This window comes from Nicotiana sylvestris, chromosome 2, assembly GCF_000393655.2.
Source record: "Nicotiana sylvestris chromosome 2, ASM39365v2, whole genome shotgun sequence".
NCBI lineage: Eukaryota > Viridiplantae > Streptophyta > Magnoliopsida > Solanales > Solanaceae > Nicotiana > Nicotiana sylvestris.
The window spans coordinates 125,604,615-125,619,933 of NC_091058.1; the positions used below are offsets into that span (position 1 = coordinate 125,604,615).

The 15,319-nt window shown below is 40.7% G+C and overlaps 1 protein-coding gene and 1 pseudogene across 1 annotated transcript; one reads left to right on the top strand and one right to left on the bottom strand.

Moving 5' to 3' along the window:
* The first annotated feature begins 9,745 nt into the window (after nucleotides 1-9,745).
* On the top strand, nucleotides 9,746-11,744 carry LOC104247081 (RING-H2 finger protein ATL46-like). The gene is made up of 2 exons (XM_009803025.2): nucleotides 9,746-10,136; nucleotides 10,230-11,744. The coding sequence occupies exon 2, from the start codon at nucleotides 10,362-10,364 to the stop codon at nucleotides 11,514-11,516; it is 1,155 nt and encodes a 384-aa protein (XP_009801327.1). The 5' UTR covers nucleotides 9,746-10,136; nucleotides 10,230-10,361; the 3' UTR covers nucleotides 11,517-11,744.
* Nucleotides 11,745-12,925: 1,181 nt separating this feature from the next.
* On the bottom strand, nucleotides 12,926-14,494 carry LOC104247080 (UDP-glycosyltransferase 90A1-like; annotated as a pseudogene).
* Nucleotides 14,495-15,319: the final 825 nt, after the last annotated feature.

The following is a 15,319-nucleotide window of genomic DNA, read 5'->3' on the forward strand; positions in this document are numbered from 1 at the left end:
CATCCAAAACATAAAAAAGAAGTTAGAAAGCTCTAAGGGGAGAGAAATATTTCCCGAAGTGCTATGGGCATACCGAACAACTTCAAATTCGAGCATAGGGGAAACACCTTTCTCTCTAGTGTATGGCACTGATGCTCTAATACCAGTGGAGGTCGGGGAGCCAAGCGCCAGATTCTGACACACCACTAAGATCTCGAACAACGAAGCCATGACTACAACCCTCAAACTATTGGATGAAAAGCGAAAAGCCTCGCTCGTCCGAATGGCCGCCCAAAATCAAATGATCGAAAGGTATTATAACAGGAGAACAAACCTCCGACATCTCGGAGTCGGGGACTTGGTCCTAAGGAAAGTCACCCTCAACACCCGAAACCCTAATGAAGGAAAGCTAGGCAAAAATTGGGAAGAACCATACCGCATCTTCGGAGTAATCAACAAAGGGTCCTACAAGCTCGACACCATGGAAGGTGAGCAACTTCCAAGCAATTGGAACATATCAATGATGAAACGATACTACTGCTAAGGTGTCCGATGGAAGATTCTGAAGCACCCTCCAACTCGAAGGCCTTAGGTTTCAAAAGCATATGTTGCACTCTTTTCCTTCGATTGGGTTTTTATCCTAAAAAGGGTTTTACTGGCAAGGTTTTTAACGAGGAAACATCCATATGCTACCTAAGGAAGACTCAACAAGTACTCAAGGCTTCTTTTGAAATCAACCTCGAATACTGGGGGGAATCCCTCAGAAGGTCACCTACTCAAAGAAGCCAAAATACCCCAAATAGGGTCTCGATAGGAAAATAATGTACCGGGCCAAACGGTCGAGTGAACTATATCTGTATAGAACAACTGAGCCCTTAACAGCAAAGGCGTGTATACTTGTACTAAGTAATCAAATAATACTTCCCAAAAGCATTTTGCGTTTCAAGAAAGCTCGATATTTTTTGCAAAAAAACGGCCCCAAAGCCAAAAAACGTCCCGAATACTCGGGGACTGGCGTCGACAACTCGAAACAATGCGACCCCCGGGTCGGAGCTCCTAAATCGTAAGCCCTCAATAAGGCAACATCAAGATCACAAAACAGCTCCAGAGCCAAAAACGTCCCGAACACTCGGGGACTAACGTAAAAAACTCAAGGCCACATGACCTCCGAGTTGGGAACTCCGAAATCGTAAGCCCTCAATGAGGCAATACTAAGTTTACAAGTAATGGCTCCCGAGTCGAGAAATCCTCAATGACTCAGGGACTGCTGTCAATCACCATCTCCATCAATTTATCAAAACCCGAGGCCGTAAGACCACATATGGGCTGTCTCGATCTCGTAAGACCTATATAAGGCAATAACAATATCTGTAAGACCTCAAGCAAGGCATGAACCACACTTGTACCAAGTGACAATATCTGTAAGACCTCAATCAAGGCATGAACCATACTTGTACCAAGTATCCAAAACTGTAAGACATCAAAGGCATGTAAAACTTGTAAGAACTTACAAAAGGCATAAACCCGATCTCAAAGTTAAGGCTATATATCGAACTTGTAAGACCCCTAAAAAGGCATACCCTCGATATAGACGCCGAAACTACTTTACTCGGGACTGAAAGGCTCCGGTCAAACACAAATGACTACGGTCACAAGGTTGTACCAGCCAAACTAACACGATTCCTAGACGCCCGACCGTCGCTATAAAATCACAGGACTTCAATTACTTCGAATACACTTCGAAAAGAACCGGTTAAACAGGCTACCCTTAACATAGGCAAAAAAGTTTCGACCATGTCAGCTCCTAAATACAGGCTTCGAGATACTCAGCCACCGAGCCAAACCTCCCGAGGTGCTCAATCATCGCCATATAACGACTCACAATCGAGGTTTTATTTAAACCGTCGAAGAGTCAGGCAAACATTATTTCAAAAAATCCTTATCGAGGGACAAATAAAGCCTATATTAGAGTTCGCATCAACCCAAGGCGTAAGAGCCATTGTCGCCAACCCACATACAAAAGGTTGCATCAACCTAAAGCATAAGAGCCATTGTCTCCAGCACATACAAAAGGTCATACCGACCCAATGTGTAAGAGCCTAAGTGCCAACTTTAAATTCAAAAACTATAGGGTCGAATGAGCTCGAGTTGAAACCCGATTTGGAGATTGAACACAAAATAGTTAACTAAATATGCCTAAGAGCAAAAGCGTAAGAGCCACTGTCGCCAGCACTAAAATTGAAGGTCGTACCGACCAAACGTGTAAGAGTCACTGTCGCCAGTACTAAAATCGAAGGTCGTACTGACCAAATGTGTGAGATACACTATCGCCAGCACTAAAATCGAAGGTTGCAATGACCCAACGTATAAAAGCCAGGTCTAACCTGAGAACACTCAAGGACTAACTTTCCACCGTTACAAGTCGCTCAGCAATAGCAAAAACCCGAGGGTCTAACCCAAGGTCTAAGATCTCGGATTGATTATCAAAAATAGCACACATTATTCTCAAAAGGAAAAGGAGAAAAGAAGTGATAAAAAACAAAAGGCCATTTATACATATCGCCCGCAGAGTTAAGTTTACAAAGGCTTTTTGAAAACCCATTACAAGGAAGGATCCAAATAGAATCCTAATCTATCGTCGAGCCTACATCTTTGACGGATCCGCCAGAGGTTGTGCCCCAATGGTTCCGGCTACAGTCCTGGGACCTTTAACGACCACTTCCCCTCGAGGGATACCGCCTCCATTCTCATCATCTTCTAAACCACTACCTGGCACATCTTCAAAAGCAAACATGGCAACAACTTTCTCCTCTAGGGTCTTCACCCTCTCACGCTCGGCAGACAAATTGATACCCCCACATGTATATCCTCGAGAGTCTGCCTCCGAGATTCTAACCGAGCATGCTCCACGACTCGAGTCAATTTTAGTTCGGCCTCCTCATGCTCTATCCCATTATGAGCGTTTATTACAACTTCATCCTCTTTGTGCAAAGATATAAGTGCCTCAGCTTTGGTTTTGATCCCGGATAGTGCAATAACTAACTCAGAATAGAGACCTCTATATTCATCACTATCCGTCTCGCATCATAGAGCTGGTGCTCGACTAGAGCTATCTTTTCCTGGAGGTTATCCCTCTCAAAGGTTATTTCTTTCAGGTGCCGTTTGAGTTCGAGGACTTCGAAGTCTCTGGCTCAGAGCTCCTCCCTCAACAAGACACCTTCCTTCTCAAACTGCACAAATCAGATCAAAGATGCCAAAACGCTAGGATCTGTCAAACATTTAGACAATAGCAAATGGAAACTAGGTAACCTGTTCACCAAGATGAGCCTTCTCACGCTCGTGACGGGTCACCTCAACCTGAAACTGGGCGAAAGTTTGATTATAAAGCGCCCTGGCATGAAGCCATGAAAAAGACAAGTTAGAAAGACAAAGATCAGGACAACATGAAGGATTTGCAAAAACTACCTGCTCACAAATCATGTTCATCTTGCTGAAGATGAGTGAAGCATCGAGCTCAGGAATTCCCTCGGGAGTGGCTAAAGGCCTTTCAAACGCATTTTCATCTTCGATAGGCACCCCCACATCAGAAGTTTCTTCATTCGGGGCATCTTGTGTTCCCTTATGAGGTAAGGTCATTCCTTGAGGAGAATCACTCACGATAATAACACCAGCAGGGTCAATCAGGGCTACAAAACCGGGTTCCTCAGAACCACCTACCGAATGCGTCCCAGCTCGAGGGATATTTTGGCCATTGGACGGTTCGGGGACGTCACCCGAAACTCCCTCAGTGGCCTCTCTAGCTCGAAGTTGGACCTCGACGACATCAAGCTCTGGCTCGGGAGCCACTATCTCCACGGCATAAGGGCCGAGCAGGTTTTCCTCTCCCTCGGATGCTATCAAGAAATCATTTTCCCCCTCACCTTCAACTCAGGGACTTCCCGCTACTTCTGGAGTTAGAGCTGCCGGGTCGACCTTAGCTTTTTCCGCCTTGATCTTCTTGGATTCCGAAGGTTCATTCAACGGTTCCCTTTGTCTCTTCTTCCCTTCATCGGGTCCCGAGGTACCCTCTTCACCTAGCAATGTTCCCTTCATCAAGGGGACCTCCCCCAAACCTACATGAATGCAAGAGGTAAGCATATGGAGTAATGACGCTATCAGTAGCAATCTGATTGAAAGGAATGATTGCAGCAGGAGTAAAGGCTCACCGTGGTCCTTGGATTCCCATCGAGCTTGGGACAGATCACGCCACACTCGCTTGGCATATGGGCAAATCGAGTCCAGCCGGCTGACCCAGCCAGAGAGGTCCGTGACCGCGCACGGGGTAAAATGCTACGGCTTCATCAGCAGAGAAAATTAAGCGCATGGAAAGATGTACCTAAAAAGAAGCAAGGAAATGCTAGATAACGTATCTACTTACGTTCCATGTTTCATTTTTAGGGGAACAACATCCTTTCCACCGGGATCAGGTCCGAAGTCTTTACTCGGACAAAGTGGCTCATCCACCCTCCGTTCCTAACTTCTTCAATGCAAGTAAAGAGGACCCTCAGAACTTGGCAGTGGAGCTTAATCAGACCCCCATGGAAGAGACAAGGGCTTTACATCTTGATCAGGTGATCGAGGGTGAAGGGCATCTCCTCATCATGTTCACATAGTACCTGATCATGTCGAAAATGCGCCAGAATGAAGGGTGAATTTGGATGAGGGTCACTTGATATCGTTGGCAGAAGTCGAGAATCACGGGGTCTATCGGAGGCAAGGATGGCCCCACCGGCCCAAGGGTAAATAGGTAAGTATACACACTGAGAAAATCGGCTTTGTATGTTGTTATATCCTCCTCCCAAGAAGGGATCTCCACAAGCACCGCATCCCCCTTACGGTAATCATTCCTCACCCTTTCGACATATGTTATTAAGCTAATATACTGAGACACAGGCTCACGACGCCCCGGCTTCGAATAAGGTCTCTCGACCTTGAAATCGGTTCAGCACGAGGAGGCACTACCGCTTTTCCTTTAGATGGAAGTGAAGAAGAGGGGGTCACGTTCTCCTAAGAAGTAGAGGCGGAAGTTTCGCCATTCCTAAAAGATTTCAGAGGAGAAAGGGAAGTTGCGTTTCGAAGAAAGAACAAAAGTAAAGGTAGAAGGAACCTTTTTGGGGGCTTGGCGGTGCAGTAAGTTATAAAGAACGAGAGGGGAAGTATTTATAGAGGCCCCACACGCGAGTTGAAGAAGGCCAAGAGACAGCCAACTGCTGTAATAAATGCGAAGGCTTTCAAAAGCTGTGTGTACGCCATCTTTTGTCACCTTCTGACTGTCGTCGCTACGAAAGTACCGGAGAGGTAGATATTCAAGATCGTTTCTTATCACTTTCACTCTAAGAAACGCGTGGACTATCTATATATGGTAAAATTGGAGGGTCCAATTTTCCATCATTATGATGCCTCGCAAGCATATTTCACAGGTTCGAGACTATGGTCGAGGTTCACCCTCGAGGGTTATCGACGCTCGACCTCGAGGCAGCGCAAACCAACAACTATGATGAAAAGTGAGGAGTTCCCAAGGCGCATAACTGGAGCTGACAAAGTCTAGTAAGCTAAGTTCAGACCCGAAACATGACATCAACTAGCTGTCCCATCTCCATATCTTTGTAATAAACGTATTTTGTACTATGTTGATATTCCCCCCCATATATAAAGGGGATCTTTGTCATTTTGTAGTCACCCGTTTCTCAATATGAAACACTCAAGAACATTCTCTCTGCTCTCTAACACATTCTTCCGACCTCTTTACTTGCATTTATTGTTCATATTTATTGTTCTTCATTTATTACTTATTATTAGCCATAAAGAGCCATCATTGATTTATTTATAACCATTATGCTCCATCGACTACCCCTGGAGGGATATTAGACTCGACCCCGAGGCCCCGAATAAGCAAGCTTGAGGCTCCGATCGACCTCCATTCGGTTCGGTTAATGTCTTGTCTTAAGCTCATATTTTGACTCCAAGTACCTCACTTAGCATCTATTGCCCTAACAACTAGCATAAAAATAGATCACGTATTTTTAAAACCACAAAATCAAATTTAATTATTATTACCATTTTTGCGGTAAACAAATACTATAGTGGTAGACTTGATAATGATTCTCTGTCTAAGTGTGAAATTTGTCCATTAGCACGACAAACTAGAGTTCTTTTTCCAACTAGCACTAGCAGAAGTTTACATAGTTTTGATTTGATCCATATGGATGTGTGGGGACCTTATAAGATTGCTACTTACGATGGTATGAAATATTTTCTTACATTAGTTGATGACTTTACCAGATGGACTTGGGTGTTTCTTATGAGACTAAAACTTTGATGTTACTTTCTTGCTCAAAAACTTTATTGCTATGATTAAAACATAGTTTGGGAAGCAAATTAAAGTTTTTAGATCAGACATTGTGAGTGAGTTTTTTAACAATGCATGTAGTGATTTATTTCAAATGCATGTGATTGTCCATCAAAGCTCCTGTCCATGTACTCCCAACAGAATGGAGTTGTGGAAAAGAGACACAGACATATACTTGAAACTGCACGAACAATCAGATTTCAAGGGCACTTACCTATCAGATACCGGGGACATTGCATTGATGCTGCTGTATATATTATCAACAGAATTCCTTCTTCTGTTTTAGCAAACAAGTCACCATATGAATTGCTTCTGAGTAAGACACCTTCTTTAACATATTTGAAGGTTATTGGATGTCTATGTTTTGCTACTAATCTGACAGGCCATGATAAATTTGCACCTAGAGCTGTGAGGTTAGTCTTCCTAGGATATGCTGCACATCAGAAAGGTTATAGACTTTTGGATCTGGAGAATAAAGTGTTTTTTATAAGTAGAGATGTAGTGTTCTATGGGGATATATTTCCTTTTCATATAGCAGAAGACTCATCAGAGTCATTATTCTTGGACATAACTCCAGTGCCAAGGCAAGATTTGGATGAAGAAGAAAATACGGTAGTTAGTTCTGTTGATGTAACCAATGTGCCATGCTCATCTAATATAACTCCTAATGCAAACAATGTGCCATGCTCATCTAATATAACTCTTGCTGCAACCAATGTGCCATGCTCACCTACTGTGGCTCCTGCTCTTTTAGATGAACAAAACATTTCATATCCTGTTGAGCATAACAATGTGGAGAGTCTTGGAGATTCTTCTGCTTTGCTTAATGCTGAGGGAATAAGGAAGCCAGCTAGAGTATCTAAGACCCCCATATGGCTTAAGGATTATGTCAGAAATGACAAGAGAAGTACTGCAAGCTGCTGCAGATACCCTATCTCAGAAGTAATTAGATATGAAGCGATTTACTTAAAATACCAAAGCTATTTGGCTAATTTTTTATCTGAGGTAGAACCTACATCATATTTAGAAGCAGTAAAAGGCAAACGATAGATAGAGGCAATGCATGCAGAAATCAAGGCACTAGAGGATAACAAGACTTGGGAATTAGTATATTTGCCACAAGAACAGAAGGAAATAGGATGCAAATGGGTATACAAGATCAAATATAAAGCATCAAGAGAAATTGAAAGATTCAAAGCTCGTTTGGTAGCTAAAGGGTATAATCAGAGAGAAGGTTTGGGCTATCAAAAAACATTTTCACCTGTGGTGAAAATGGTTACTGTTAGAAGTGTGATATCTATTGCAACATCGAGGCAATGGTCTATTCATCAAAGGGATGTATACAATGCTTTTTTGCAAGGGGATCTATCTGTGGAGGTGTATATGAAAATACCTCAAGGCTTAAATGGATCAAAAGACAAATTCAAAGTTTGCAAACTGCTTAAGTCTCTCTATGGACTTAAGCAGGCATCCAGACAATGGAACCTCAAGCTAACATCAGCCTTATTGGATGCTGGTTTTCAGCAGAGTCACTTGGATTATTCCCTATTCATTAAAAGAGCAGCAGATCACATAGTGGTTGTTCTAGTCTCTTATCACTGGTGATAGTCCTGTTATGATCAAACAAACAAAGGATGATTTGCAAGCCTCATTTAAGATCAAGGACCTAGGAAAACTCAAATACTTCCTAGGCATAGAGTTTGCAAGAAACAATGATGGTATACTGATGCACCAACGCAAATATGCCTTAGAACTCATAGCTGAGTTGGGGTTCTCAGGTTCCAAGCCTGTATCCTGTCCTATAGATACCAATGTGAAGCTTATAACTAATGAATTTGACACTCATACAGGTTCATCTGATGACACATTACTGAGTCATCCAGGACCATATAAGAGACTCTTAGGAAAGCTTCTTTACTTAACTGTCACAAGGCCAGTTATTTCTTTTGCTGTTCAGAGTTTAAGCCAATTCATGCATAGTCCTAAAGTCTCTCGTATGGAAGCTGCACTCAAGGTGGTCAGGTATATCAAAAACAATCTTGGATTGGGAGTTCTCTTGTCTGCTTATTGTTTTGAATCATTATCAGCATTTTGTGATGCAGACCGGGTTGCATGTCCTAACACACGCAAGTTAGTTATAAGTTACTTTGTTAATTTTGGTTCTTCCTTGATATCTTAGAAGTCTAAGAAACAATCCACTATTTCTAGAAGTTCAGCTGAAGCTGAATATTGCAGCCTAGCATCCATTGTTGCGGAGATTGTCTGGATTCTTGGTTTACTCAAGGAGCTGGGAGTGCAACATGATTCTTCTGTGCCTATCTACAGTGATAGTAAATCAACTCTTGCTATTGCTGCCAATCCTGTCTTTCGCGAACGAACAAAGCATATTGATATTGATTGCCATTTCATCCGTGAAAAGATTCAACAAGGCTTGGTTTCAACTCTCTATTGTCCTACGGCAGAGCAAGAAGCTGATATACTTACAAAAGGACTTGGTCGACTTCAACACTCATATTTGATGTCCAAGCTAGGACTTCTCAACATTTTTCCCAGTCCTAGCTTGGGGGGGAGGGGGAGGTGTAAAGGATGTAGGTTAACCATAGTTGCTTAATTATAGTTAGCTAAGTTAACTATACTTAGCGTATTAGTTAGTGTGTTAGTTAGTGGATTACAACTGTCATTAGGTGGTTAGTGAGTTAGTTAAAACACTGTAGATGCTTCTTCTTATTTACGCTGTATAGCAATAAACAAAGCTTTGTTCCGATTCTTCATCTTTAATTTCTTCTTCTTAGCTTTGAATGATTGATAAATTCTTCAAAAACTAACTTGACTGTATTGTTCAATTGATCACAAGTTTAGTCGGATTAGCAATACTTGGTAGTGCAAAACTTGTGAACAATTGATTAACCAAAAAACAATTTCTATCCGGTTGAACTTGAGAACACTTTTTGCAAAAATTATGTCTAGTGATTAAGGGAAGTGAAATTTTGTTTGTCCTACAATAATTGCGAACAATTTATATAAAGTAATGACTCATATGATATAATTTGTGAACAAGACAAATTTTACAAATCTAGTTAGACTTGTGTATTAAAATTAAGATCCAAGACTATTTCTTTAAAAATTTCTTAACCAGGTGCAAGAATTGAACTCCAACGTAGAAGTAATCAATTTCTGCAAATCTCCCTGCAAATAAATGGCGGGAAACGTAAAGAAAGCCCATTATTGCCAAAACTAACGCGCGTTATTCTTGGAGCGAGCAAGGATTTGAAACTTATCTTTTTTCCTATTGCTTTCCCTTTTTCTTTTCCACTTTTCCCTTTTAATTTTATCGAGAAATAAAAGGGCAATCAGCCCCATTTCTTTTTGTCATTCTTTACTCTTTTTAAGTCTTTATTTTTGGAGACTAGTTACGACTGTCCCTGCCACCCTTTGGTTCTTCCAAATCTGTCTCTTTCTTTTTCCAGTTCAGAACACCCCCCCCCCCAAATATCTCACCCCCTTGTTCAGAGCACCCACTTTGTCAGTGTATATATATTTATGTATACTTTGCTTAGCCAAGAGCTGTGTTTCAGACACAGAGAGTTAGAGGTGTACATGCTCAAAGATTCAAACTTTCCTTTTGTTTCTTCTGCATAAGAGCTTCTAAGATCTACCTTAGTCTTGAACCCCTCAGGGGTTTTCTGGGGCAAGAAAAGATTCCATTTTCTTTAAAGGGTCTTTGAGTATTCAGTCTTTACTAATGGTAGATATGTGGGAATCCAGTCAGGTAAAAAAATGGCCTTTAACTTTTTCTGTCTGAGTAATTTGTCACCATATTATGTCTGCACAATTCTTGAACTGTGCTTTCATCTGAAAACAGTGGAAAAGTTGCTGCTTTAAGCATCACTAGAACTCGCTGCAGTCTAATGCAACAGCAGTTATTGGTAATGAGATAGTGGAAATAATTAACAAGTTCCAATTTTGGTTTCTTGGAGTGTGCTAAGAATCTAAGATGATCTGTTTATTTACAGAAGTTAGAGCACAAAGATTGGATTTTGGGCATACCCATCTGAAAATGTCTTGGATTCAACATAGAAAAGGTGGTGCCTTTGCATATTCCCCTCATCTATCTCCCCCATCTCATTCTTCATTTGGTCCAACTTCTAATCTTCACAAAGAACCAGGCCATTCATCCTCTTCTGGTAACAAAATTAGTCCAGCTGTTCTTATCATTATAGTCATATTAGCTGTTATCTTTTTCATATCAGGTTTTCTCCACTTGCTTGTTAGATTTCTTATCAAGAAACCTTCTTCAGCTTCACCACAAACTAATGGTAACCTTGAAATTTCTACCTCCGAGGCTCTGCAAAGACAGTTGCAGCAGCTTTTCCATCAACATGACTCTGGTTTGGATCAAGCATTTATTGATGCATTACCTGTCTTTGTTTACAAAGAGGTTATGGGTCCTAAAGAACCCTTTGATTGTGCTGTTTGTTTGTGTGAATTCTCTGACAAGGACAAGTTGAGGTTACTGCCAACTTGCAGCCATGCTTTCCACATCAATTGTATAGATACTTGGCTCCTAACAAACTCAACGTGCCCGCTATGTCGAGGAACCCTTTTCGACCCCAGATTCTTATCTGAGAGTCCAATTTCTGATCTTGATGACCCTAAAGAAGATGACAGATGTCGTGTCAATAGAGATCATGGGTTATCTGCTGCTCAGAAAACAATTGATATAGAGGAAAGTGCAGTTGATATAGCAACCTTTCCTGTGAGACTTGGTAAGTTTAGAAAATTGAATGTTGGGGCAGAGGAGGGAGAAGGAGAGACTAGTAGTAGTAATTTGGATGCAAGGAGATGCTATTCATTGGGCTCGTATCAGTATGTGGTTGGTGATTTTAATCTTAAGGTAGACTTGAGCAATGAGCAAAATGCGTGCAATGTGAAGCTTGCCAAGTTGCGCGAACGGTGTGCCAATTTATCAGCCGAAGGGGATGGTGAGGGGAAAAGGATAAGTATTGGAACGAAGACTGATAGTTACTCTTTTTCCAAGATTTGGCTTTGGCCGAAGAAGGGAAAATTTGCAATTTCTTCAGAATGCCAAATGGAGAATCTACCTCCTAATATGGATTTACCATGTGTTGCAAAAACAGAAGGCAATTAACGGATATTCTGATTTGCTTCTCTTTGTTGATCTTTCTGTTATCTGATGGCATAGAGGTTAGTCCCTTAGTTTGGAATTCTCTGAGATGCTGTATGAACAAAGTGCTAACAAGCTCGACAGTACAGTTGATGGCTTTTGTTTTATTTTTTGTCTCTTGAAGTCCTACAAAATATAGTTCATGTTTTATCTATTGATTCTTGAAATGCTATTACTCTATTTTACGACTCACATGACATTGGTTTGTTTGCTGCATCCTGATAATTTCAGCTGTCAAATTTACTTCATAACAATGTAGTTGAGAAGCATTCATATAGTAATAAGTTTGAGGTGCTATCTAACCCATGAGAGCTAGGATCAGAGTTGATGTACAATATCATTGTCGGTGTTATGAACAACCTTTAAAAATGACCAGAATTGGAATATAGCCCATTTAGAAGTGTCTTGTGCTCGACCACAAAAAGGTCATATTCCCAAAACTATGAAGAAAATACAACGGTCAGAAACAGACGCTTGGGCTGTTGTTCTCCAATCAATATTCTGTAATCTACTATTTCATATTACCTTTCTTTTCTGAACACAGTGAGTGTCAGAGAAGTGAAACTCCACTAGGTTATCTTGATTCCTAGAAAATAAAAGATTCTCTTCTTTTTCCTGAAGCATCTTGATAGTGTTGCTTCGATGGCCTTTATCTGTGGTCTTCAGTTTCTTTTTCTTGTTTTTCATTGGATGAAAGGGGCATGGGGTAGGGGTGTTTGACCACAACCTTTTGTGTTGAGACAGTGGTGGGATCCAAAGCAGTGTGATTACCTTTGCTGAAAATCAGTGGCATCACTTATGGGTAATTTCACTTTATTGAAATATGACCTAGTTAGAAACCATCTCTATTTTTCTTAAAAAATTCCAGAAGTTGTGCTGGTAAGTAACATTAATCACTGTTCCCTTTCCATATGTAGTTGAAGCAAATGGATTCTTGTCTCCTTATGTGGTCTTGGGCAATTTTCACTTCATAAGTTAACTTTTGCGATGAAAGTATTCATGATCAATGCAGTTAGTAACATGAAAAATAGGGCAGTAGCTGTGTACATCAGGTTAATTTGCACTAACTGTGTAAAAATGCATTCAAAATTTCAAGTGGATAGAAGATAAATTCTCTAAATTTTAAATAATCTTCCACCCTGCCTGCCAACTATCCCTACTGAGTGGTTTTTGAAGAAATATACTTGCGCTATTGAGCTTAAATTCTTTAATGATAAGCCTATCAAAAGAAAAAGAAAGTTGTTATCAGATGACACCTAAAAGTGCCTGCAAGAATTGCTACATTATTTTCCAGTGTAGTTCAATTAATATCTTTAGGTGATACTTTATATAAACCAACTAGAAGCCTAGAGTCCTGCACAGCACTACGCATATGATCAGATATCTGATTGAAGACACAAATTTATTTCTTTACAAAGGTAGCATACTCCCACAAGAAAAGCACAAATCAAACCTGTCTTGTTGCAGTTAGTTCAAGAATCAGCTCGTTCAATGCTTGCCAGGATGATCCCCCTTCTTTGACTGCATTAATGGCTGCTTCCCCGATTTCCTTCACTTTCTTCCTTGCCTCTTTACCTTTCTCTCCTTCCATTAATTCCCTTATCGGCTTTTCCAAACCTTCCCACTTCACGAACCCTCTCACTGAACCATCGCATGTCTCGACCCTTAGTGCAATCTTGATTTCCTCCACAACCATCCTTGCATTTAAATGTTTCTCCGCCATCATTGGCCATGCTAGTATTGGCACCTTTGCACATATGCTCTCTACCACCGAGTTCCAGCCGCAGTGGCTTAGAAAACCTCGAACACTCCTGTGGCTCAGGATTTCTCTCTAATCAACCCACTCTGTAACCACCAGTCCCCTGTTTTTCACTCTGTTTTCAAATCCATCATTGACTTCTGCTAGATTTCTCCTGACTACCCACAAAAAGCTCACTTCCGATTTCTCCAAACCAATTGTAATTTCCTTGTATTGTTCAAAAGATACTTGCGCTTGGGTGCCGAATGCCACGTACAAAACTGATTTTCCCTGTTCTAGCATTCCGTCAAGCCATTTGATGTACGAAGGTTTCTCTAAGCTTTCCGATTGTGCTTTTTGTGGCTCGATCGCTGCACAAAATGGTCCAACGCACACTGCTCTTGGACTATATTTACTATTAAAATGGTCCACATAAATAGACTCAAGCTCGTAGAAATTGTTAATAAGTAGAGCATAGCTTTTAGAGTTGGCAATGCTTTGCTCAACAGCAAACTCAAAAAAGAGACCCTTGGGTTCACGCTCTCTGAAGGGTGAATCAAAGTCATTTCTCGTGAGCTTAATCCAGGGGAAATCAGGGACTGGAAAAGGCTCATCATCGGACAATTCTGTCCGAAGAAGTCCACTGGAGGAACGAGACACTGCCATGGAAAAAGTGCTAATTCCATAATAAGAGTCTTGGTATACCAAATTTGTTTGCAGAGTCTAAAGTTCATCCGAGGAATCCATCAGTGATCATGAAAGTAACTGACGGAAGAGATTCTAAGGCCTTTTCGAAATTGGGTTTCATGAATTTGGTGGCGCTAGCAAAGGTAGCAAAAAGAGAAATGGAGGGAAGTTTATCAGTACTCTCCACACCTGCGGGAATTCCTTGTATGTTTTCAGGAAAAGGGATGTCGGAGATATTTATGTTTGTGTCGGAAAGGGAATTGGCGAAGAAAGGGCGATTTGCAGGAGTAGTGAAGATGGTGATTGAAATTTTGCGAATGAGTAGAAGGCGAGCAAGATCCAAGATCGGAATAATATGGCCTTTGGACATGAAAGGGAATAGAACAACGTGAATAGAAGAAGCCATTTCTCTACACTCTTCTTGTCTGCCCTTGAGCTTCTTCATGTTTGATGGCTAAAGCCATTTCTCTGCGCACTTTCTGCCACTTCGATTTAAATATTGGGCACAGCCCCTACCTTCCCATCAGCTTAGTATTAAAATAACTTATCTACAGTTTTTATATATATATATATATATATATATATATATATATATATATGTATGTATATATATGTATATATATTGTTTTGAAGGGTGCATTACCCTTGAATCCGATACCAACGGGTATAACCCCCAAAACAACGTTCTCTTTCAGGTCTTTCAACCAATCGATACTACCCGAAGAGTTGCTTTTGCTAAAACTCGAGCAGTTTCTTGAAAACTTGCTTCAGATATGAAACTGTGTATTGAGAGCAGGGGCAAATCCAGTGCATTAGGTACGGATTCCCGTAAGCCCAATAACTTTTGTCTAGCTCCTGTATTCTTATTAAAAAATTAATTAAATGTATAAGACTATTTAGCTTGGAACTCAGTCCGTTAATCTAGTTATTATTGTATATTAACTTGAGATTGCTGCGGGAACCCACAATCTTAAAATACTGGATCCGCGAGAGATGCTCTTGTTATTTCCAATAAGATAATTCGATAACATATCGCTTCTTCCAAAGCTTGCCCCATCCATATATATATATATATACATTTTTTGCTGAAATGCAATTATTTATTACTACATGATCAGATCGCTAGCATTCTTTTGGGAACGGTTTGTAGCTTTGCAACTGGTTTTTTCGCTTGTCTAAACCCAGAAAGAAAAAAAAAGGAAAAAAAGAAGCATGGGCTTGATCAACAAGGCTCTATTATATTGATAAGACATGCAGTTATTAAAATTAAAATATACTTATTCTCTGCCTAAAATATTATCAACTAAATGCTCAAACTATAACCAAGCAACAGAAATTCATG

What these genes read in the sequence shown, in the direction of transcription:
- LOC104247081 (XM_009803025.2), top strand. Translation starts at nt 10,362, where the DNA reads ATGATCTGTTTATTTACAGAAGTTAGAGCACAAAGATTGGATTTTGGG.